This window comes from Chiloscyllium punctatum, chromosome 2 (genome assembly GCF_047496795.1).
Source record: "Chiloscyllium punctatum isolate Juve2018m chromosome 2, sChiPun1.3, whole genome shotgun sequence".
Taxonomy (NCBI): Eukaryota; Metazoa; Chordata; class Chondrichthyes; order Orectolobiformes; family Hemiscylliidae; genus Chiloscyllium; species Chiloscyllium punctatum.
This window is the reverse complement of record NC_092740.1, coordinates 143,694,370-143,720,225: the sequence shown is the minus strand read 5'-3', so window position 1 is coordinate 143,720,225 and position 25,856 is coordinate 143,694,370. Positions and strand designations below refer to the sequence as shown.

The 25,856-nt window shown below is 42.9% G+C and overlaps 2 protein-coding genes across 2 annotated transcripts in view; both read right to left on the bottom strand.

Annotated features, from left to right (window-relative positions):
• The window catches only part of eri1 (exoribonuclease 1), a 65,808-nt gene extending 39,965 nt beyond the window's left edge, over window positions 1-25,843 (bottom strand). Inside the window, exon 1 of the mRNA XM_072589233.1 lies at window positions 25,740-25,843. The gene's annotated coding sequence lies outside the window, so the exon portion shown is untranslated. The remainder of the gene's footprint in view (window positions 1-25,739) is intronic.
• ppp1r3b (protein phosphatase 1, regulatory subunit 3B) lies at window positions 1,882-25,856 on the bottom strand. The gene is made up of 2 exons (XM_072589238.1): window positions 25,740-25,856; window positions 1,882-6,926 (listed from the first exon to the last, which is right to left on the bottom strand). Exons 1-2 carry the CDS (start codon window positions 25,751-25,753, stop codon window positions 6,029-6,031), a joined length of 912 nt encoding a protein of 303 aa, XP_072445339.1. The 5' UTR covers window positions 25,754-25,856; the 3' UTR covers window positions 1,882-6,028.

Genomic DNA, 25,856 nt, shown 5'->3' with positions numbered 1-25,856 from the left:
TTCAGTTCATTTCCACATTATAGCAGGTTCTACCATACAAAATGTCTACTTATCTGGAGAATGAGAAATCCAGTGTTTTGGAAAGCGTTATATAAGTGAAAGGCTCATCTCAGTAACCTCCTTGCCACTGACGACCATCTTTCTGCAGCATGGTACATTCTTCAAATTCCCTTCAAGCATCTGCTCCCAAAAACTTGCCTGTTCCCTGTATTCAAGTTTGATCCTGCCCAGAAACTGTGGGTAAACTCCACATTATTTCAATTCCGATAGCCTGTTTTAGAGACTATGAATCACCAATTAGAACATTTTGCTTCACTTATCTTTTTTTCAAAGAAATTAATTCTTGGTGACATCATGCACTATTTGACTTTGGTTTTCCTCTTGATTTAAAAAAAAGACCATTGCCAGGAGTAGCCAATATAGATAGCAGCATATTTCAGGAAGATTAATCTCAATGTCATTTGAAAATGTAGTTAAACAAGAAATAGAATCATTTTCCAGGGTTCAACTGGTTTTGCAGGTTTTCTTTCATGATAAAATGACATGCGATGACGTTACTATGTCTTTTTGACCATAATTAACTTCAAACAATTTTAATTCCAAATTTTATAAACTTCAGGTGTGCTCACTCTGATCTCCCCATATTTATTGAATTGTATGAGCTCTGTAACTGGTCCTATCAGCTCAGTCAAGATTCCAAAAGCACACTAAGTGACTCTGAGAGCCATGTGGTAACAAACTTAAAACATTTACACGGTGCTAATAGTATGCACAGGAAATACATACTGATCAGTGACCAGGGGAAGAATTGCAGGGTGAAACCAATCATTAGGTTGGCAGCCGCACCTACTTGTGAGCTGTAAAGGAGTCTGTGATCAAACAGCCTCAGGGTTCAAACCTCTCTGCCCATCAACCCAATTCTTATTGAGAGCGTAAAGAGCATTTTTCAAATTTAAATTTTACTGTATGTTATATTAGTTTCACTGTGTTTATGTTCAGACTGGCTGAGACTTGTATAGTCAGAGCATTAAACATACCGACTTGACTTTGACTGTTGCCAACTCCATGATGCTAGACCCTTCCCATTCTAGATTCCCAATCCCACCCTTTATCATCCTAGAGATCCTGCTTCCATCTACTCAGGTCCCCGAAACCTCTTCCCACACCCCCTCCTCTTTACCTCACTTAACCACTTCTCCATTGTGCAGACCCACCCCACACCCTGCACCGGCCCCACTCCAACCTGCGCTTCACCGTGATGGTTCCATTTAATCACAAACAGAAACTGCAGCAGGTCTGACAGCATCGCTGGAGAGAAAGCAGTAACGAATCCAGTGAATTGATGGTAGCCGGGGAAAAAGGTGATCTTTATGCTGAGGATTGGGGGGGGGGGCAGAAAGGAGTGAGCGGATAGATGGAATCGATAGATCAAAAAATAAGTGAGAGAGAAAAACACAAATAGGGCAAACAAAGGGAAGGTTGATAAGTTGATAATGGGGACAATCAATAAGTGAAATTGGGTGACATCATGTTGGGGCCTGGGTGGGGAGGGGTAGTTAAGGGGCATGGAAAGTGGGGCTCAGGCTCTAAAATTATTTTGCCTTTGAAGCTTACAGCTCAATGGCTTCAATATTGACTTTACCAGCTTCAAATTCCCTCCAACCCCAACCTTATCCCTGGTCCAGCCCTCCCCCTCCTCCCTGACTTATCCATCTTCCTACTCACCTATCCACTCCACTCTTTCCACTGATCAAACACAATAACCCCCCCACCATATCCCCCTTGCCCCCCCCCCCCGACTCTTCCCCCTTCCCAGTACTGACTAAAGGTTTCAGCCCGAACTGTTGACTTTCCTGCTGTTCCAGCTTCACATCTACTGACAGCATAATTATTAAACTCGATATTGAGTCCTGAAGTGGAAGAGGAGATGATGTTCTTCCAGCTGGCACACAGCCTCTCTGGAACACTGCAATAGGCCTGAGACAGAGATGTTTGCCAGGGAGGAGGGTGGTGTGTTGAAGTAGCAGATAGCTGGAAGCTCAGGGTCACTTTTTGCAGACAGAACATTGATGTTCTCCAAAGCAGTCAGCCAGTCTGCATTTCATCTCCTCAGTGTAGAGGAGACCTCATTGTGAGATGCGAATACTAAATACCAGATTGAGTGAAGTGCAGGCAAAGTGCTGCTTCGCCTTGGATATGGAACAGGGAGGAAGAAAACAGGCAGGTTTTGCAGCTTCTGCAATTGCATGTGAGGGTGCTGTGAGACTGCAGAGATATGTTGGGAGTGGAGGAGATGTGGACCAAGGTGTCCAGAGGGAACGGCCCATGTGGAATGCTGACAAGGGAGGGGAGAGGAATGTGTATCTGGTGGTGGTGGTGATGGTGATGGTATCACACAGGTGGTGGAAATGGCAACTCATAGTCCTTTGGATGTGGATACTGGTGGGATGGTAAGTAAGGACAGGGAGAGCCTATTGCTACTGTGGGAGGGAAGGGAAGGGAAGGGGTGAGGGCAGAAGGGTGGAGATGCAATGGACACAGCCAAAGGTCCTGTCAATCACGTTGCTGGGGAATTCTCCATTCAGGAAACATGTGGAGATTTGAGATGTTCAGACAGATGTGGCAGAGAAGTTGGGAGAATGGAATGGAATCCTTATAGGAAACAGAGTGTGAGGATGTGTAGTCAAGGTAACTGTGACAGTCGGGGCGAGGTGGGGGGGTTGTACTGAACATTGGTGACCAGCCTATCCCCAGAAATGGAAACAGATGTTGATGTGGGGAAGGGATTTCCCATTTGGCCACATATTTGACCTGTCGAAAGTGAGAGGAATTAAAAGAGTTGTCATCCAAAGTGAGGATGAGCTCAACCAGACAGAGGAGGGTGGTGATGGTTAACAGTTCAGGCCTTCTCTCCAGGAAAAAAAACAGAGAGCCCAGAGACCCCTGATGGGAGAACGGACAGACTGCATATCCATGGTAATGAGTAGGCAGCTAGATCCCACAATCTGCAAATTTTGCAAAGATGTGCAGGTTAGGTGGATTGGCTAAATGTCAATCTTCCTGCTCCTTAGATGCTGCCTGACCTGCTGTGCTTTTCCAGCACCACACTCTTGACTATGTTAAATTGCCCAATCCATGACCAGTCTGTCCAACTTGCACATGTTTGGACTGTGGGAGGAAACTGGAGCACCCAGAAGAAACCCATGCAGACACAGGGAGAACATGCAAACACCACAGAGATAGTCACTTGAGGCTGGAATCAAACTCAAGCCCCTGATGCTGTTAGACAGCAGTGGTAACCACTGTGCCACTGTACTGCCAGTGTTTAATCACTCCAGGGGGACAAGGAGCAGTGAGTGTACATCTCATGCTGGTCTTGCTTCATTTAAAATCCCATTTAATTACATTACTTATGATGATAAAATCTCTACGTTCATTCTTTCTCCCAATTCCCTGTTCATTAGAAATGAAGATCAGTTACTTTGGGAAAACTGGCTCAGCCAGATAAGTTTAGCCTTGAAACTTCATTTTCAGCCGAATGAAAAGGCTTAAACATGAAAAAATTAACTTGGACACAAACACAACCAGACCAACCTTTAATGTGTAAAGCACATCCATTATACAATGTCGTTTGCAAAAAAAAAACATAAAACCACGGATTGATATGATTGAACAGCGTCAGAGTATTCCCATCTAGAGGAGCAGGAAGTGGCCTCAGCTTGCTTCAGTTAGACCACTACAATTGGGAACGAGAAATAGGAAGAGACTATTCAGCCCTTAAAGCCTGTTCCACCAGCACAGCTGACCTACAAGCTCATTTGCTCCATATCCCTGCAACCACAGCATTCCCTCGGACTGGAACTTTTTTTTATTTAGAGGAAATTTTGCACAGGACTTGATTATCAGAGAATCTATTCCAAGATCTTCAAAGATTACCGTTACTAGTGACAAACCGCTGGAGGTACCAAAAGAAATTTTGGGGTGGGCAAGGAGTGAAATGAAGAAGTTTCACCCCCAACCCATACTGAACGATTGAAAAAAATGGGATATTTTACTCTAAGTACTTATTGAGCAGGAACATGATATTAACGTTGGAAAGAAGAATGGTGGTGATAGAAGTGAGGTATGCAGGGAGGTAGGCAGGTATAGACTGGAGCTAGAACAGAGAATCACACAGTTGTAGGACAAATCAATGGGACAAGTGAATAGTTTCCTTCCCTGCTCTAATTTCCAGCATTAACAGGCAAAGCCAGTAGTTCACAGTATCAAAAAAAGAGAAAAAATATAAAAAGTGGGACAGAGTGATGAAATATTATCCCACAGGCATCAGGCAAAGTTCCAGAATGGCTGTTTAAAAATGGAAATTGGCAGTTGCTATGTGACCTGTCCAATGCTTTAAATACTGGCCTCACATAGTGGGGCAAGATGCGCAGAGTGTCCAGGGGGTGTGTGGAGAATACATTCTCAATGGCCTTCCTTGTGGGAAACAAGAACTACAATAGTTCACTGTAAAGAACTGCACTCAATATCTGGCCCAGTGGGTGCAAGAGCATAGAAATGGGAGGAAAATAAAATTTTCAAATTTCTATGATTGATAAAGTACTTTCAAACGTTCCCAGGCAGTTCAAATGTATGATTCCACCACTTGGTAGAAAACTGAACAAAGGTCATGAGCTTCCCAGGATACTCAAACAGGGGAACTGGAGTCAACGCTAACTTGAGTAATTTATAGTTTTCTGTGTAACTCTCCTATGATGCAGCATACCTTCATGCCTTTTCAAGTGGAAAGGCTTAGTCAGTACTGTGTCTACTACATAGAACAAAACATGTTACGCTTGAGTGTGACACTTGGTAGCTGTAAATACTCAAGAAGTTATGTCCCAGCTTACAGTGCCTTAAAGACAAAAAGGGCAAGTCATTCGTTGACACATATGCCTGCTCACTCAGAATGGCTCATTTTCGTAGACTGCATTGCAAAAATTTGGTTTTGACAAACAAACACAGTCATCCACAGCATACTGAAAAGAATCATTGTGATTTGATTCATTGCCTGAACAAATAACAACCTCACAGGAGAGGGACGAGGACTTCAGTTTAAAATATCTCCCAGCCAAGGGTGAAGGAGCATCTCTGTACAAGCTCCTCGTCACGAAGATGCAAGACTTCTGGAGAGAAAAAATATCCGGCTGGTAGAGGCAACCAACAGGTAAGATGAAAAACTGAGCATCGTCATCTTTGAGGAACAAATTGCTACATTACCAAATTAATATGTAAGTGTTCATTCTCCTTTCTTCTCCTGTTCATATAATTAGACTTGATCAAACTGATTCCAATCAGTTTGAGTACTACTAATGCTTCATCAAAATTAACATGAGTCAGTGATTTGAATATTCAAAAAAGAATCCTCATTATAATGAGCTTGTTACCAGAATCCCAGTTCAGACAACAAACTTGCACATTTGGGTTTCAAATAGTTCTTTAAATAAGGTTGAGAAAGTCTGTCAGATTATCCATCGGTAAAGACTCAGGAATGACTTCCATCGCGGCTTCCTGTATTCCTCCATATGGTTCCCACTGCCCTACACACCAGTCCATTCCATGTGCTGATTACTGCTTTAGCACAACTTCCTGAAATTACTTGGTCCAACCGGGCACACTTAAAAGACTGAACCACTTCAGAATTTTTGAGGGTCATCCTTAAACTGACAGATGTGCCTCAGGACAAACACTCTGCGCAATTAGACAGTAACACAAAGTACAGACAAAGAGCATTTGGTATTTTTGAAGAGGCAGTGTTCTTGTTGAAACCCTCAGAAGATATTTCATGTTATAGATTACAACACATGCTTGTTCACTGCCAAACCAAACTGAAGAAATGTTAAAATCTGCAAGTTCCAGTGTTTGAAACTATTCAAGTTGATGCTCACAGCCAACACTTGCATCGCTGTACCCAAAATATTGCTATATTGAAAGGAACATTAAAAAACCATCTCCATTTCAAGAATGATACAGGCCCAAACGAACCTGTTCAATAGTAAGGTCCCATCTTATCATAACCAGCGTAACTGGGCCATTCGGGAAATAGGCCATAGGAGCACCGGAGTCCACCATAATGGTCAAACTCAATACCATATCCTGGCGTGTGGTCAGATTCAGTATATATATTATCGAGTGGCTGATTTGTTTTGCAAGACTCTGGACCATGTTTCAGCTCCGATCGGATCAACCTATAGTTCTGCCCTTTGTTACTATCCCAATAGGTCTTCCCACCACTTTCATAACAGATGGCAAACTCTATCCTTTCATGTGGAACGATGTACTCTGGTAAACGGATCTCAAATGAAAAAGTGTCTTTATCTGAGCCCCCATAAGAGTCTTGGACATAGCAGCAGGCATGGTCTTGTAAGGTTTTCCACGTATCAAAAGTTATTCTCACCTTCAAGGACTTTTCAAATGCAATATTTTTCACTTTGACTGTCCCCATAATTGCACTATCTTGCAACATGCAGTTTTCAAGGCAGACAAAGTCAGTTTCTAGACGGTTCTTGAAATCTAAGTAATCCGATGAGGGCTGTGAAAAATCTAAGAGCAGGCTATCTTTGTCTGTGGTCTTCAGGCCTACCAAACTGCTGATCAGATCATCGACGTTAAAGGAAAAATTTAGGTCATTCAAATCGAAGAATTTAACCGTAGTCAAGGGCAAGCCCTTTGTGTCTGCAAAGGAGACACGTTTCTGCTCCTTGATTTTGTGCTTATTTTCTGGTGTATCTTCACTGATGTGGAGGTGGATGCATGGCCGTAGCGGCTGGGTTATTTTCAATGTTCTTTTTGTGGTATAGCTTGCTTGCTTGAATGGAGGAGGGAGATATAGCTGCATAGCTATGTCAATTGGCAATGCAGATCTAGGAGACAAGATCTCAAGCATACTATAGAGAAACAAGAGAAAAAAATTAGCTACTGCCCTAGTGAAACAATTAGGTCAATTTGCAAGAGATTTAGAGATGGAACCACAGCAAACATTTACTACCACAAAGACTAATTGCTGTGATTTCTCTACTTCACAGCATTTAATACACTTGGACTGCACAATTAATACAGACAAAAAGTGCAAGTCACTTTACAGACAGAAAATGTATCACCAAGTCATAAAAACTGATGGTTCAAGAGGTGATCAAATATGGGATGGAAAATGTAAACTCCAGAAAATCTTTAGGTGACAACGGTCAACGTGGAAAGGACAAATTTCAAAACAATAGGACGGGGGTGGATGAAGGCTCCAATATCAATAATGAAATGGTGGGGGGGGGGGGGGGGGGGGCGGAAGCTATCAAAATACATTACAGAATGCATAATAAAAAGCAATGGGCACCAATATATTAAAACACAAACAAAGGATGTACTAATTAATGTGTTATTACAACTGTAAATCCGTACTTTCAAGTTCTGCTATGACACAGTAAATCCTCCTGCTTATTTTAACCCAGCAACACAGAAAAGATTTATCCCATGCAGTAATCTGTGAAAATTCGATAGGCCAAGAACTAGTTAAAGTAAAAGTAACAACTTTATCTCTTAAAGTATAACAGAATAATTAACTAACAACTATTTACAACTCCTTCCTCCAACCTATCTTTTACTTTCCCTTTCTACAATACTAGTCTGATAAAAATCCCAATTAAGATTTACAAACCAAAACTTCTCATCTCAAAACCAGGCAGCTTTCTGTTCTTCTCTGTATTTCTGTCTTCTTCTTGGGAATTCTTCATAGGTTACTGATCGATAAAGGTACCTTTAAGAGAGCTATTCTCTAGGTAGTTTGCAGATGCTGGCTTGGCAGTTCTCTTCCTGACTGTTCAATTTTCCCTTGGTCCCCAAAGCTTCAGATTGTGTTAGTGACTTTTAAGATTGTCAATAAATTCAATTCAAACTTAATTGGAGTTTGGTTTTTTTGGTGTATAATTTAAACTGATTAGCCTAATTCAAATCTGCTTTTGTCTCCAATTGTTCAACCAAATGTTACACTATATTTCTTTTCAGAACAGTTGGTACTGTCAGGCAGTTCTACTAGCTAATACCTTTCTTAAAGGTACAGTACACCCACATCTTCATAACAGTTCAATGTCAGTCACTCCAAAGTAGTGACTTAAAAGTTGGAGAGGGCCAGAGTATGGAATATTCCGAAGTAGGAAGCGGATAGGGAGGGACAGAAGGTGAAAAGGACAGAGGATGGTAGGTAACAACAGTTTTATTTCAATTCTAAAGAATGGACCTGAAGCATTGACTCTGTCTTCTCTCCAAAGATGCAGCCAGATCTGCTGAGTTTCTCCAGGAACTTCTGTTTTTGATCCATACCCTCTGGCCCAGTCTCCCAGTTTCAACAGAACTTATAAATAAGGAGGAGGCCATTCAGCCCAATGGGTCTGCCCATCATTTAATAAGAACTCAGCTCATTGGGTTGCAGCTTCAAAATCAACATTCCCATCTCAACCTGATAACCTTTAACCCACCTTGCCTACCAAGAATCTAAGAAAAAGTGAGGACTGCAGATCAGAGTCGGGAGTGTGGTGCTGGAAAAGCACAGCAGGTCAGGCAGCTTCCAAGGAGCAGGAGAATCGAAGTTTCAGGCATTGGTCCTTCATCTACCCTCCTCTATCTTAAAAATAATATTCAACGAGTCTGCTTCCACCTTCTGTTTTCACTAGAAAGATGGAGGCGGAGGTGTATTCTGATAGAGGTGTCTACAAAATTATGAAAGCCATAGATAGAGCCAATACCCAGGGTGGGAAGGTCAACTACAAGAGGACACAGGTTCAAGATAAGAAGGGGAAAGTTCAGAAGAGAAATGCAGGAGAACTTTTCACAGAGGGTGGTGGATGCCTGGAATGCACTGCCAGTGGAGATGGTGGAAGCAGGGACATTAGCAAAGTTTAAGATAAACCTTGATAGATACATGAATGGGAGGTAAACAGAGATAGAAACTGTGCGTGGCTAATAAGTAGTGAGTCTAAATAAACATTAGGAATTTGCACAGGCTTGGTGGGCTGAAGGGCCTGTTCCTGTGCTGTATTATATTGTATTTTGTTTTTGTTTTTCCTGAGCTGAGAGTGTCATGGTCACGCACTACTTATTGTTCATTGTCTTGGTGGTATCATGGTTTGGCATGGACGAGTTAAGCTGAAGGGCCTGCTTCCATACTGTATGTCTCTAGAACTCTATAACCTATTCAGGAATGGTATTCCAAAGCCTTCTGACACTCAGGGGCAGTGGAAAAATAAGGCATGTCAGATTGGTTTTAAAACGCAACCCCTTGTTTTAAAAACTGACCCCATAGTTATAGATTCTCCCATAAGAGGAAACATTCTCTCCCTACAAGATCCTCAAGGTCTGTTTCAATTAAGTCACCTCCTACTTATCTAATCTCCACTGAAAACAAGCCGAGACTATCCACTCTCTCTTCATACAGACAATCCCCTCCGGCTACTCCATGTGTTAGTTTGTTAATGCTTCAATGCATTTATATCCTTATTAAATAAGGTGACCCATACGGTGCACATTACTCCAGATGTAGTCTCAACAATTCCCTGAAAATTGAAGCAAAGTTCACTACTCTTGTATTCAATTCTCCTCACAAACTGTAGAATTCTATCAGTAGTTTTCTGGATTACTTGCTGTATTTACTTACCAACCTTTTGTAATTCAAGCATCAGGACTGCCAGGTCCTCTGCAATCTCTTACCATTTGCATAAAATATATTCTCCCCCCCCATTCTTCGTGCCAACTTCACATTTTCCCACATTACACTCCATTTGCCAGATCTTTGCCCAATCACTTCATCTTTGTCTTTTTGTAGCCTCCTTACATCCTCCTCATGACTTATAAAGATAGGCAAGAAAGGATCATGGGAAAATTTGATAACAATACCTTTTATCCCTTCATCCAAGTCACTGATATAAGTCGTGCACAGTTGAGGTCCCAGCGTTGATCATTGTGGCACATCAGTTGTTACATCTGGCCAACATGAAAAGGTCCCATTTATGCCTACTCTGCTTCCTGTAACCAGCCAAACTACCCGTTACACCATAAGATTTCATCTTCCACAATAACCTTTGCTGTGGTACCTTATCAAATGCATTTCAGAAACCTAATTACAGCAGGCTTACTGATTCCATTTTACCCACACATTTCTTCCTCAAAGCATTCCAATAGGTTGGGCAAACACGATTTCCACTTCTTAAAATCATGGTGATCTTGCCCAACTATCTTGAACATTTACAAGTGCCTGGATTTAGACTTTTAAAAAATATTGGTTTCTAACATCTTCCCTACAACAGATGTTAAATTAGCTGGCCAGCAGTTTCCTGTTTCCTGTCTTCCTCCCATTTTGAATAAAGGAGTTACATTTGCTACTTGCTAATTAAATTGAGTTGTTATTGAATCTGGAGAAGGGGGGGGGGGGGGGTTGAGAAAATTAAAAGCAACATATCTCACCTGCTATTTCTTTTTGAGACTACGATGAAACCCATCAGGCATTTGTTAGCCTGCAGTACCACTTTGGATTCTGGAGTTCCTCCCTCCCTCCCTCCCACTTCCTGATTAATCACTGCTGCAGGAATGTTATTTGGATTCTCTGTAGTGAAGACTGATGCAAAACGCCTGTTCAGTTCATCTGGCATTGCCTTATTTCCCATTATTAATCCTCCTCACTCACTCCCTGCAGGGCCAATTCTCACTTTGTTAATTCTTCCTTTTTAAAAACTCTTAGTATCTACTTGTACATTTCTGAAGAGCTTCCTTTCAATCAAATTCTCCCTTTTTTTAATCCCACATATTTTGTCCAATTTTATGACCTATCACCTGTCTTTGCACAAATATATGCTTTATTTTATGTTGGCTACTAAATGTATAATCTTTCTAGTGTATCAATGAGGATGGGATTGTCCCTCAGAATTTTGCTTACTGGTTGAAATGTATCTGTGGTAAATAATCCGAGGCATTCCCTTGCAATATTTGTCCTTCATCACTCCATTGTTGGTGGTCACACCTTCGGTTTTAAGGTCTGGAATACCTTTCCAAAATCACTCTGCTTCCCTGCCTCCTTCAAGATGTTAAAAATCACAACACCAGGTTAGAGTCCAACAGGTTTAATTGGAAGCACTAGCTTTCAGAGTGCTTCACCAGTCCAACACCCCAGCATCTCCAAATCATGAGTTCCTTCAAGATGTTCTTTCAACCAAGCCGTTTGCCAGCTTTCTAAATACCTCACATCGCTCAGCGCCCATCTTTTGTGCCTTAAAACATTCAAAAGCATTTTCGGTGTTAAAGTCACTTACAAAATGTAAATTGTTGTGTTCTGTAGCCCTTAAACCAGCTGTGTACCTTCGGCATATTTTGACAAGCCAATTAGTGATCCAAATGATTGCATTCCCCAGACCCCCCCACCTCTCCGCTGGAATAGACCTGATACGCTCAGCCATATCTAAAAGCAAACAGCATTATGGATCCACACGACCTTGAAATGAATGCACTAATGGTCAATTTGTGATATTAACAGTGTATTTTTTATGGATCTCAGCAGTCATAGATGAATGGTGCTACACCTTCACAGCAATAGTTTTCTGCCACCTACTTTATGAGGCAACTTTATCTGCATGTATTGCACTCATGTAACGACAGAAAGAATATTAATTTCTGGAAATTACATGCACATTTTGAAGCCTACCATCCCCCCCCAAGCAAATAGGAAAGCTGGGCAATTAGCCGAATGCAAACAAGAGCTCACTTTAAACTGCTGTTATCCGCTGGGCCACTGAAACTGCAAGGAGGTCAGAAACGTATAAATCCACAAAGCCTCCCTTCATCAGAAGATTCCTTCCTGCCCCCTCTGACATCTCCTGAGATTTTGTTAAAGCTGCATTAAAAAAAAAGTCTATCTTTGCAGGACAAACAGTTTTTAAAGTAACCACCTGAACTCGTGAACAGATTAGTGTTGGTTTAAAAAATATCTGCATCAAACTCAGTTACTACCTTCGACATAATTTTTTTAAAAAACCATAAACTAACAGCAAGCTTCTATAGATTAAATCAGTAGCAAACCAGCTTAGTCACCACAAAAAGTCAAGTCAAAAATATGAAAATTAACCCATCCACCGCCAACTGTTCCTTATTCACATTCCTGGTATCTATTTATTTTACAGTCTGGATTTCCAATCCCAAACGACTTCTTGATCCGACTTGATTTATTACAAGTTTTCTTTTATGACCTGGCTTTACCAGCTTGGTGGTTTGAAAAAGTCCGATTGCTAGTTTAATCAGTGAAACCATAAAACTGCAGGACTGTTGTGAAATTCCACCTGGTCTTGTAATGCCTGTTGTTGGGGAGGAATCCTGCCAATACACTCCAGTGACACAATAACACGGCTGAATCTTACTGCCAGCCCGAAACAAGCAACTCAAAGTGGGGCCAAATCATTTTCACTAACTTTTCAGTGTAACTAAGGATGGGTTATAAACCTCAACCTCCCAAGAATGAAGGAAGGATAAAACAAGCAAAATTCAGCATTGAAAGGAGACCTTACCGCACACCACAGGAACTCAAATCTTTCCAGCATTTCAGTGTTGTGAAGCAGACTATCCACTACATTTAATTAATTTTTAGACTAAAACAAAACTTCCATTTGTAAAGTGCTTTTCTCTACCTCAAGATAATGGAGTTAACTCATGTCCTTCTTCAAAAAAAAAGAAAGAGAGTGCTCTTGGGATTTTTTTTATATCCACCCGAGATGTAGCCGAAGTCTTGGTTTGATGCCTCACTGGAAGATGCTATCTGTGACAGTGCTGCAACTTCCTCGTGCTACTTTGGGAAAGGTCAGCCATGGTTACAGTCTCTGAAGTGGAGCCTCCAACACAGAGGTCAGAGAAAGCACTGATATAAAGATAGTTTTTTTTATTAGATAAATGAGGATCAAAATGTACAATAACCCCCATAATGGAATGGAGAAGGTGAAACAATTTTAATGTGTCACATTCCACAGTGTCAAGTGGATATTTTTAAAATATTACCCTCTGAATGACCTTCTATGTTTAAATATAAAAAGGAAATTTTTCAGCAGAAAAAGTGATACACCAGCTTACTTAACAATCATTATTCAACAACATATTTCTTAGATGCTAAAGACAGTGGAAAATCGGTGAATTATAATCTTGATTCCATTTTTACATTGTTTACACTTAGTCAGAATCATTAGGGCACAGAAGGAGACTATTCAGTCCAGGATTTTCACAGCCTCCCAAGGTTCCCAGAATCACAGATGCCAATCTTCAACCAATGCAATTCACTCCACATGATATCAATAACTGGCTGTGGACACTGGGTATTGCAATGGTTACATGGCCTAACAGCATTCTGGTGATAGTACTAAAGACTTCTGCTAGAATTTGCTGCTCCCCTAGCCAAGCTGTTCCAGTATAGTTACAACACTGACATCTACCCGACAATGTGGAAAATTGACCAGGTATGCCCTGTCCACAAAAAGCAGGGCAAATCCAACCCATTCAATTATCCCTCTATGGGTCTACTTTTGAAGTAGCAGAAGAGGTCATCAACAGTGCTATCAAATGGCACTTGCAAAGGAATACACTGCTCCCTGATGCTCAGTTTGGATTTCCCCAGGGATAACTGACTCTTGATCTCATTACAGCCTTGGTTCAAATATGTACAAAAGAGCTGAACTCAAGAGGTAGAGTTAAAGCATCTGGAAGTGCAATGAAAATTGGAGTCAAAGGGTTATCAGGGGAAAGCTCTCTATTGGTCAGAGTTACGCCGAACACAAAAGGAAAATGGTTGCAGTTGTTGGAGGCCAATCATCTCAGACATCACTGCAGGAGGGCCCTAGGCCCTACCATAATCAGCTACATCAATGACATTCCTTCCATCACCCCATCAGAATAGAGAATATTCACCCTGTCAGAATACAGATGAGCGCACAATGTTCAGCGCCATTTGTGACACTTCAGGTAGTGAAGCAGTTCTTGTCCAAATGCAGCAAGATGTAGACAATATCCAGGTTTGGGCTGACAGGTGGCAGATAACATTTGCCCTACACAAGTAGTAGACAAGGATTATCTGTAACAAAAGAATCTAACTATTAAACCATGACATTCATAGACTCAGTTGTAGAGATGGACAGCATGGAAACAGACCTTCAGTCTACAACTTGCTCGTGGCAACCAGGTATCCTCAATAAATCAAGTCCGATTTGCCAACACTCGGCCCATACTCCTCCAAACTCTTCCTATTCATATACCCATCCAGATGCCTTTTAAATGCTGCAATTGTACCAGCCTCCACCACTTCCTCTGGCAGCTCATTCCATACACACACCACTGTGTGAAAATGTTGCCCCAAGATCCCTTTTAAATCTTTCCCCTCGTACCTAAACCTACACCCTCTAGTTTAGGACTCTCCCACTCTGGGGATAAAGACCTTGTCTATTCACCCTATCCAGCCCCCCTCATGATTTTATAAATCTCTAGAAGGTCACCCCTCTGTTTCCGATGCTCTACAGAAAATAGCTCCAGCCTATTCAGCCTCTCCCTTTAGCTCCAATCCTTGCAAAATCCTTGTAAATCTTTTCTGAACCCTTTCAAGTTTCACAACATTCTTCCTATGGCAGGGAGACCAGAAGTGCATGCAGTATTCCAAAAGTTGTCTAACCAATGTACTGTACAGCCACAACAGGATTTCCCAACTCTTGTACTCCATGCACTGACCAATAAAGACAAGCATACAAAATACCTTCTTGGCTGTTCTGTCTGGCATTACTAATGACTATCAATGTCCAGAGGGATTATCACTGTTCAGAAACTGAACTGGAGTAGCTATATACAAATTGTGACTACAAGAGTAGGTTCGAGGTAAGGCACTGCAGCTGTTAACTCACCTCCTGTCTCCCCTATGCCTGTCTATTATCTACAAGGCATGAGTCAGGATTACTCTTCACTTGCCTGGATATGCGCAGTATCAATAATCGGAGAAAGTGAGGACTGCAGATGCTGGAGATCAGAGCTGAAAATGTGTTGCTGGAAAAGCGCAGCAGGTCAAGCAGCATCCAAGGAGCAGGAGAATCGATGATTCGGGCATGAGCCCTTCTTCAGGAATGAGGAAAGTGTGTCCAGCAGGCTAAGATAAAAGGTGGGGAGGAGCATTGGAAATGCAATAGGTGGAAGGAGGTTAAGGTGAAGGTGATAAGCCGGATGTCTCCTCCACTTCCCGTTCTCCACCGCATCTCCTCCACTTCCTGCTCCTCTGCCCTTGAGCCCCGCCCCTCCAATCGTCACCAGGACAGAACCCCACTCGTCCTCCCCTACCACCCCACCAACCTCCATATACATCGTATCATCTGTCGTCATTTCCGCCACGTCCAAACTGACCCTACCACCAGGGATATATTTCCCTCCCCTCCCCATCAGCGTTCCAAAAAGACCACTCCCTCCGTGACTCCCGCATCAGGTCCACACCCCCCACCAACCCAACCTCCACTCCCAGCACCTTCCCCTGCAACCGCAAGAAATGCAAAACTTGCGCCCACACCTCTCCCCTCACCTCCCTCCTAGGCCCCAAGGGACACTTCCATATCCGCCACAAATTCACCTGCACCTCCACACACATCATTTACTGCATCCGCTGCACCTGATGTGGCCTCCTCTATATTGGGGAGACAGGGCGCCTACTTGCGGAACATTTCTGAGAACACCTCTGGGACACCCGGACCAACCAACCCAACCACCACGTGGCTCAACACTTCAACTCCCCCTCCCACTCCACCAAGGACATGCAGGTCCTTGGACTCCTCCATCGCCAGACCACAGCAACACGACGGTTGGAGGAAAAGCACCTCATCTTCCGCCTAGGAACCCTCCAACCACAAGGGATGAACTCCGATTTCTCCAGTTTCCTCATTTCCCCACCCCCCACCTTGTCTCAGTCCCAACCCTCGAACTCAGCACCAACCTTCCTAACCTGCAATCTTCTTCCTGATCTCTCCGCCCCCGCCCCACCCCCACTCCGGCCAATCACCCTCACCTTGACCTCCTTCCACCTATCGCATTTCCAATGCCCCTCCCCCAAGTCCCTCCTCCCTACCTTTTATCTTAGCCTGCTGGACATACTCTCCTCATTCCTGAAGAAGGGCTCATGCCCGAAACGTCGATTCTCCTGCTCCTTGGATGCTGCCTGACCTGCTGCGCTTTTCCAGCAACACATTTTCAGCAGTATCAATAATACTCAAGACACCAGCATTGCTTGATTGCAACTTGCTCGAATGGCACCACTTTCAACATTCACTCCCTTCACCACCAATGCAGTGGCAGTAGTGTGAACCATTGACAAGATGCACTGTAGTAATTTGCCAAAGCTCCTTCTATAGTACCTTCCAAACCTACAACCTCAAGCACCAAAATGGACAAGAGCAATAGATGCAAAGAAGCATCATCATGTACAATCTCCAAGTCCCACACTAACCTGATGTGGAATTATATTGCCAATCCCTCACTGGATCACAACACTGGAAACCTCTTTCTAAAAGCACGCTGGGGGCAGCAGTCAAGTCGGCAGCTCACCACCACCGCTTTCTCCAGGGCAACTGGCAACGGGCAATACAGAGGAACCCGATTATTTGGAATTTGATTATCTGCTTATTGGATTGTCCGATATGATCGCAAGGTCCTGATGCTCAGCTAAACTATGTTATCCAGCATTCAATTATCCAGAATTTGATTAACTGAATGAAATACTACCCATCCACATCCTTTGGGTAATCAAGGTTCCTCTGTAAATGTTGATCTAGCCAGCAATGCCCACATATTATGAATGAAGAAAAATAAACTTACTTGTGACAGAATCCATTCTCACTGCCCCTGCCTCAGCCCACCTTCTACTGAACCTCTCTTCCACACTTTAGGGTCTCCTTCAGATATAACTACTCTGATGCTCTGGCATCATCTGTGATCACTGACCTATTTGGACTCCACCAACATCTTAAAACCTTCATCTTCATGGTCAAAATCCTCAATTTCGTCTCTATTCACCTACAAACCACCGGGCAATGTCTTCTTCTGAGGCTTGGCCAATTGTACATCCCTCATCTCATCTCAAATCATTGGTCACTCAGCTGTCCAAAATGCAATGCCCTCCATAAACCTGATCCTTAAAGCTCAATTTGGCTAACCTTTGGATCACATGCCCTCACGTCTTCTCCTTTGGCTCTATGTCAGTTTGCTTAAAGCACCTTCGGACATGTGTGCCATATAAACAAGGCTCCCTGTTGTGGATGACTAATTCAAAATTCAATCTGCAAAGGCCAGCCATCCTCTGAATTACACAGCAATGGGCAGAAGGGGTTGGTTCCTTTTTACATGGGCTTGGGGACTCACTTGATAACCCTGACCCCTGGAGAGTGGAATGGATTGGCAAACCAACATCAGCAAAAACTTCCAAAGAAAAAAGAAATGCTCAGGCTGAATCATCAGTAAACCGCACAGCCACAGCACACATGACATGGCATGACCTACATAGTGTTCCCCTTGTCTACTGCAGTCCAATAAACGCTTTCCTTACACATCAGCTCCATAAAAATCATGTTGTGGCTGCTCAAGTTTAGCTGGTCAACTAGATTTTTCTGCCAATGTTATTTTAGATCTTCCAAATATCTTTGCTTTAGTATTTTGATATAAATCAAAATGCTGTTGTAGCCCTAAAAAAAAACAGTTCAGCTATTGAGTCTATTCAGAGATGCTGTTACACACCTCTGGAGTAGGAGGGACTTGAACCTGGCATCTGGGTACAGAGGTAGGGACACAAAGTTACAAGGAACAGTGTATAGCATGGGGCTTTTTTTAAACCACTGCATGCCCTGATATTTGTGAATACATGTCCTGCTGTGAAAAGGCACCTCTTCCATTGCTCTCCTCACTTTGGTGACTGCTAGTCATTGTTTGAAAGGTGTCCGAAATTCAAAGCTGCATTCTTGGGGATGCAAGCTGACACACGCTGGAGTTTTTGAACAAATAAAAAGGTCAGTGTATGTTGCTATTAAAGCCCTATCCACTGTCCATCTATAGCCATCTGAAGTCAGTCTTTGTGATGAAGATGCTCCATCTTCATCACAAGGACTTATTTTCACACTGATTCAATGGTTTCTGAATGGTTGGCAAGTATCAGTGCATGACCTGCAGACTCTACTATACGCAGGGATAAGGGGGGTTTCCCCAGGGTTGGGCAGCTGGGTCGTATGGAGATTTGTGTTCCCTCTCAGATGTGATATCACACGTGTTCTTGAAATCTCTTGATGTGCCCGGTGCCATTTCAAAGAGAGCCTTCTTCATTTCAACTGATCACAAAGGAGGAACTTCCATCAGTGGGTATGTCTGACCACTTCAGTAATCCTTTGAAGACTTCCCGAACACATTTTCACCATCTACCCAGGAGTATGTCATCACAAACGAATTCCTAATCGAGCATTTGCTGCTTGAGTGGAGTTTCAGGAATAAAACAGCATGTCCCTCCCAGCAGAGGTAATATCGAATGCTTAATGTCTTGATGCAGACATGTTGCTTTGGGAGAAACATTGCAAAAACAATGTTGCTTCTTACCCCAATGAAGGAAATAGTCTAGAGAAGATGCTGCCTGGAATGGAGGGCTTGCCTTATGAAGAAAGGTTGAATAAATTCAGACTTTTCTCTCTGGAGAGAAGGAGGAAGAGAGGAGACCTGATCGAGGTGTACAAAATAATGAGAGGAATAGATAGAGTCAATAGCCAGACACTTTTCCCCAGGGCAGGATTGACTGGTACAAGAAATCATAGTTTGAAGATATTAGGAGGAAGGTATAAAAGGAGACGTCAGAGGTAGGTTCTTTATGCAGAGAGTTGTGAATGCGTGGAATGCGTTGCCAGTTGAGGTGGTGGAAGCAGAGTCATTGGGGACATTTAAGCGACTGCTGGACATGTACCTGGATAGCAGTGAGTTGAGGGATGTGTAGATTAAGTTACTATATTTTACATTAGGATTAAGTCTCAGCATAACATCGTGGGCCTAAGGGCCTGTTCTGTGCTGCACCTTTCTATGTTCTAAGAAACAGTAAACTGCTCATTGAACACCTTCAATCTCAAATCAAAGCCATTCCAATCCGAACTTCAGAGCTGTTGTGTATGTGCCTCTGCGTGTGTGGGTGTCTGAGTCTAAGGGAACTTACTCATACTGAGCTCTGAGCTCCACGTCATTGGGTGCTCATGCTTTGGAGGAGAAAACAAAAGGGGCTTTCAGGAGACAACCTGGAAAGTGAAGGATTTCTGCAAACTGTCTCCCACAGCAAAGCACCTCCCCGCATCGAGTAAGATCACCAGCAAGATCCTGCAAAAATGCAGAACACTCTTGTGAAACGGACAATGACGTGGAGCTCAATTTCTGAATTAGTTCATACTCTAGCAGCAACTGCACACTAACGCTCTGAGGTTGGAGTGGTTATTGGTACTGCTTGGAGGTTGAACAGTGACCTTATGACCCAATAGATGTGGTATGGGTGCAGCAATACACTTAAGAGGACAACTAAGAGGAATCCTTGGGAGGTGCCTGTCCTACCTTTACAGGGTGAGAGCAAAACCCCTCAGATGAAGGGATGACACCTCTGGGTGACCTTGTGAATTCAAGAGCTAGGCATTTAATGATGAAACATGTCAGAACCTGTATTTCCAGATGTGCTCACCTTATTTTTAACAAAATACTAAAATGACTTCCAAAGCACATTGTGAACTATTCAATCTCACTTCTTAATTCCAGTTTATTTATTCAGGAGTACTTAACAAAGTTGTTGATTCATAATTTGATGAGACTCCACAAGTTGTGCTTATCCATCAGATGTGGCTCCTCTCCAACTAGGTTGATGTGTTAAACAAAAAACTTGAAAGCTTCAGTTGTGGTTTAGTAATTACACTCTTCCCTCCAAGTCGACAGGTCATGGGGTCAAGTATCTATTCCAGAGAATTATGCGCATAATCAGTGTTTACATTTCAATAGATTACCTCAGCATAGTTACCTCTCAGGTGGATGCAAAAGATCCAACTGCACTATTTCAATATGCGAAGGAGCTGGAGTTGGAGTGGGGTGGACAAAGTTAAAAATCACACATCAGGTTATAGTCCAACAGGTTTATCTGGAAGCACTAGCTTTCAGAGTGCTGCTTCTTTGCCAGGTAGGTGTCACAGCTACCTGACGAAGGAGCAGCGCCTGAAAGCTAGTGCTTCCAGATAAACCTGTTGGACTATAACCTGGTGTTGTGATTTTTAACTATTTCAAAGAACATGGGAGAATTCCCCTATTTCCTGGTCATTATTTGTACCTAAACCACATCACAGATTATCTCATCCTCATTGACTCTACAAGAGGATTTGAGTTCAGAAATCAGTACATTTTATGGCATTCATTCAGGGAATTGGGAAGACCACACCTGGAGTGATGTGTCCAGTCTAGCTCTCCCTACCATATAAAGGATGCATTTGCCAGAAAGGGAATACAAAGGGGGTACACTCAGCTGAAACCTGGGAATGTTAGGACTATTGTATGAGGAGAGATTGGTGAATACAGGTATAGGTCTTTTGAACCAGAGTTTAGAGGATGAGATGGGATCTGATTGAAACGTATCGAATGTCAACAGGACTGGACAGACTCTTTTCCCTGTTTGGGAAATCTAGAACCATGAGAGGGAGTGGAGCACTTAGTACTGAGATGCATAAAGAATTCTTCACTAAAAGGGAGTGAATCTGTGGTATTCACTACCTCAGAAGACTGTGGAGGAGGAGCGAGACAGAGGAGCAGCCATGATTATATTGAATAGTAGAGCAGGCTCAAAAAGGGCCAAATGGCCTACTCCTAGTTTCTACCTTTCTATGTTTCAATTCACTGCTAACCTGTACGCAACTTGGCTGCCACATTTTCCCCATCACAACTGTGACTACACTTTCATTATCAGTTTATATATAATTGAGATCCTGGGGATGATCACATTATTGGGATTGTATTATAGACCCTCTAATAGTCAGAGGGAAATTGAGAAACAAACTGGTAAGGAGATCTCAGCTATCTGTAAGAATAGTAGGGTGGTTATGGTATGGGATTTTAACTTTCCAAACATAGACTGGGACTGCTATAGTGTTAAAGGTTTAGATGGAGAGGAATTTGTTAAGTGTGTACAAGACAATTTTCTGATTCAGTACGTGGATGTACCTACTTAAAAAATGCAAAACTTGACCTACTCTTGGGAAATAAGGCAGGGCAGGTGACTGAGGTGTCAGTGGGGGAGCACTTTGGGGCCAGCGACCATAATTCTATTAGTTTTAAAATACTGATGGAAAAGGATAGACCAGATCTAAAAGTTGAAGTTCTAAATTGGAGAAAGGCCAATTTTGACAGTATTAGGCAAGAACTTTCAAAAGCTGATTGGAGGCAGATGTTCGCAGGTAAAGGGATGACTGGAAAATGGGAAGCCTTCAGAAACGAGATAACATGAATCCAAAGAAAGGATATTCCTGTCAGGGTGAAAGGGAAGGCTGGTAGGTATAGGGAATGCTGGATGACTAAAGAAATTGAAGGTTTGGTTAAGAAAACGAAGGAAGCATATGTCAGGTATAGATAGGATAGATCGAGTGAATCCTTAAAAGAGTATAAAGAAAGTAGGAGTATACTTAAGAGGGAAATCAGGAGGGCAAAGCGGGGACATGAGATAGCTTTGGCAAATAGAATCAAGGAGAATCCAAAGGGTTTTTACAAATATATTAAGGACAAAAGGGCAACTAGGGAGAGAATAGGGCCCCTCAAGGATCAGCAAGGCGGCCTTTGTGTGGAGCCACAGAAAATGGGGGAGATACTAAATGAATATTGTGCATCAGTATTTACTGTGGAAAAGGATATGGAAGATATAGACTGTAGGGAAATAGATAGTGACATCTTGCAAAATGTCCAGATTACAGAGGAGGGAGTGCTGGATGTCTTGAAACAGTTAAAGGTGGATAAATCCCCAGGAGCTGATCAGGTGTACCCAAGAACTCTGTGGGAAGCTAGAGAAGTGACTGCTGGGCCTCTTGCTGCGATATTTGTATCATCGATAGTCACAGGTGAGGTGCCGGAAGACTGGAGGTTGGCAAACGTGGTGTCACTGTTTAAGAAGGGCGGTAAAGACAAGCCAGGGAACTATAGACCGGTGAGCCTGACCTCGGTGGTGAGCAAGTTGTTGGAGGGAATCCTGAGGGACAGGATGTACATGTATTTGGAAAGGCAAGGACTGATTCGGGATAGTCAACATGGCTTTGTGCGTGGGAAATCATGTCTCACAAACTTGATTGAGTGTTTTGAAGTAGTAACAAAGAAGATTGATGAGGACAGAGCAGTAGATGTGATCTATATGGACTTCAGTAAGGCGTTCGACAAGGTTCCCCATGGGAGATTGATTAGCAAAGTCAGGTCTCATGGAATGCAGGGAGAACTAGCCATTTGGATACAGAACTGGCTCAAAGGTAGAAGACAGAGGGTGGTAGTGGAGGGTTGTTTTTCAGACTGGAGGCCAGTGACCGGTGGAGTGATACAAGGATCGGTGCTGGGCCCTCTACTTTTTGTCATTTACATAAATGATTTGGATGCAAGCATAAGAGGTATAGTAAGTAAGTTTGCAGATGACACCAAAATTGGAGGTGTAGTGGACAGCGGATAGGGTTACCTCAGATTACAACAGGATCTGGACCAGATGGGCCAATAGGCTGAGAAGTGGCAGATGGAGTTTAATTCAGAAAAAAGCGAGATGCTGCATTTTGGGAAAGCAAATCTTAGCAGGACTTATACACTTAATGGTAAGGTCCTAGGGAGTGTTACTGAACAAAGAGAGCTTGGAGTGTAGGTTCATAGCTCCTTGAAAGTGGAGTCGCAGGTAGATAGGATAGTGAAGGCGTTTGGTATGCTTTCCTTTATTGGTCAGAGTATTGAGTACACGTGTTGGGAGATCATGTTGCGGCTGTACAGGACATTGGTTAGGCCACTGTTGAAATATTGCGTGCAATTCTGGTCTCCTTCCTATCGGAAAGATGTTGTGAAACTTGAAAGGGTTCAGAAAAGATTTACAAGGATGTTGCCAGGGTTGGAGGATCTGAGCTACAGGCAGAGGCTGAACAGGCTGGGGCTTTTTTCCCTGGAGCATCGGAGACTGAGGGATGACCTTATAGAGGTTTACAAAATTATGATGGGTATGAATAGGATAAATAGACAAAGTCTTTTCCCTGGGGTCAGGGAGTCCAGAACTAGAGGGCGTAGGTATAGGGTGAGAGGGGAAAGATATAAAAGAGACCTAAGGGGCAACATTTTCACGCAGAGGGTGGTACGTGTATGGAATGAGCTGCCAGAGGAAGTGGTGGAGGCCGGTACAATTGCAACATTTAAAAGCATTTGGATGGGTATATGAATAGGAAGGGTTTGGAGGGATACGGGCCGGGTGCTGGCAGGTGGGACTAGATTGGGTTGGGATATCTGGTCGGCATGGATGGGTTGGACCGAAGGTAAAAACTATAGAAATGATCCATAAAAGAATAGTCTGTTTCCATGCTGTACATCTCTATGACTCTAAATGGAAGCTTTCACAATCAAATTGATTTTTTTTCTTTTCAGATGACTGAGCAATAATCCAAGCGGTGACCAATTCAAAAGTGCAGGAGAAATTCAGCAGGTCTGGCAACATCCGTGAAAAGAGAAACAAGTTTAGTGTTGAGTCCAATATGACTTCCTTTGGAACTGAAGGGGACTGCAAAGTGATTTTTTTTATGCTGTTGACAGGGGGTGAGGAGGAGCAAGTGGAACAGAATGTAAGGATGCCCAGAGTAAAAGACAAAAGGGATGTTAGTGGTCATAAAAGACTGATGTAGATGCAAAATAGATATTTATAGTAGAAAATAGGTCAGTTTTGCTGGGGTGTGTCCATGTAAACAAGAATAGGGCAGAGATGTCAGAAGTGTAATCAAATGGAGGACAGGGTCCATGGTCTAACATTGTTGAACTCAATGTTGAGTCCTGAAGGCTGTAAAAGGTTCAAGTGCAAATTGGAGATGTTGTCCCACCAGCTTCCTTTGTTTTACACTGGAGAATTGTAGCAGCCTTAGGACAAATGTTAGCATGAAAACATGACGGCATATTAAAATGGCAAGCAGCTGGAAGGCTGGTGTTGTTCTTATGGACAGAGCAGAGGTGCTTCAAGCAGTCTTGCTTTCTCCCACTTCCAGCAATTTGTTCATATGGGTTTGCTCTCCACAAAAATGACCTATTTCCTGCTGTACATATCTACCATTAACACCTATGCTGCATCGATACCACTCCTCTACTAACCGCATTACTTTGCCTTTTGCTCAGGAACCTTGTCATCTCTTCCACTCACTCCTCCTCCCCTTTTGTCAACAACATTAAAAAGATAATTTTTCAGTTTCAGACAAAAATCATGTTGGACTTGGAATATCAACTGTTTTGATCACCACACACATTGCCAGACCTACAGAATCTGCCCACTACTTTGGTTCCATTTCAGATCACCAGCATCCACAAGTTATATGAAATTATAAAGGAACTTCAAGGTCAAGAATTCAACCTTCAGCAACTTTCGAAGTGCACTTTAACAAGAAAATTAGACACTTTTAAACATATTGATTTTAAAGGCCACTGATTAGCTTCACAAAGATTAGCTACACGAATACTTCTAACTGAAAGTTTTGCAGTAAAAATCATCTGGGGGGAGTACTTTGCAAAATGGTACTTCACAGTGAAACTGTATTCATCGAAGTAATGGCGTGAATAATCCTGCATTAACTTCTCACTTTTTTTTTGGTGCCATATTTCGATTGTGTACAACAAGATCCCGTTACAGAGTTGGGGGTGGGGGTGGTGTTAGAAACAGGCACCGATCGAGTCGCAGCAGAATGCCGACTGGAATCGACAGGAAGCTGGTGCAATCGACCAATAACATAAATAAATAACGACACACACACACACACACAAATGCTGTTTCATTCCACTCTTAGTTTAGCAAAAAAGCTGCAATCTCAAACTCATAAAACATGAAAAAGAGACGTTTCAACAAGGATCAACTGATCAAGCTTCGCTAAAATTTCTCCGCCAAGTCTGAACAAAATCTTAGTGCGGTCCTGAACTGACCGCACGTCTTCCACCCGGAGAACTCCCAAACCATCTTGACTCAGTGCCCACCATCGACTGTATCGAGCAACTTCCCTCTTCTCCATGCGAGCCAGAAACCGTGCCCATGCATTTACGCCACCCAGAGTCAGTCAATTCCTGGAAGGTTCAGCGGCCGGGCACATATACAGGAGGCTCGGACACAAAGTTTTTTGCCCGAAACGTTGATTTCGCTGCTCGTTGGATGCTGCCTGAACTGCTGTGCTCTTCCAGCACCACTAATCCAAAGTTCCAGAGTCAGTTTAAAGTGACCAAATCATCATCCAACTTATTATTCAGCATGCATTACAATTAATGGAAAGAAACCACCTCCTTCCTTGTGTTTATATAAAACAAACCAACCAACTTCTGTAAAGAATCTATCTGTTCCTCTCTCCAAACCTGATAATAAGCAGCAATTTCCATAAATGTATTTGTAAATAGGAACGTTCGCCGAGTGCCAGCGGGAAATTCCTCCTGCCTTCACTTACCTGCTGCAATTCATGGGGCTGGGGGGTGAAGCTGACAGTTGCCCAGGGCTTGTGGCGGTGGCTGAATGCACAGCCAGCCCCTAGCCCCAATCGCAGTCCTCTCTCCCCTCCACAGGA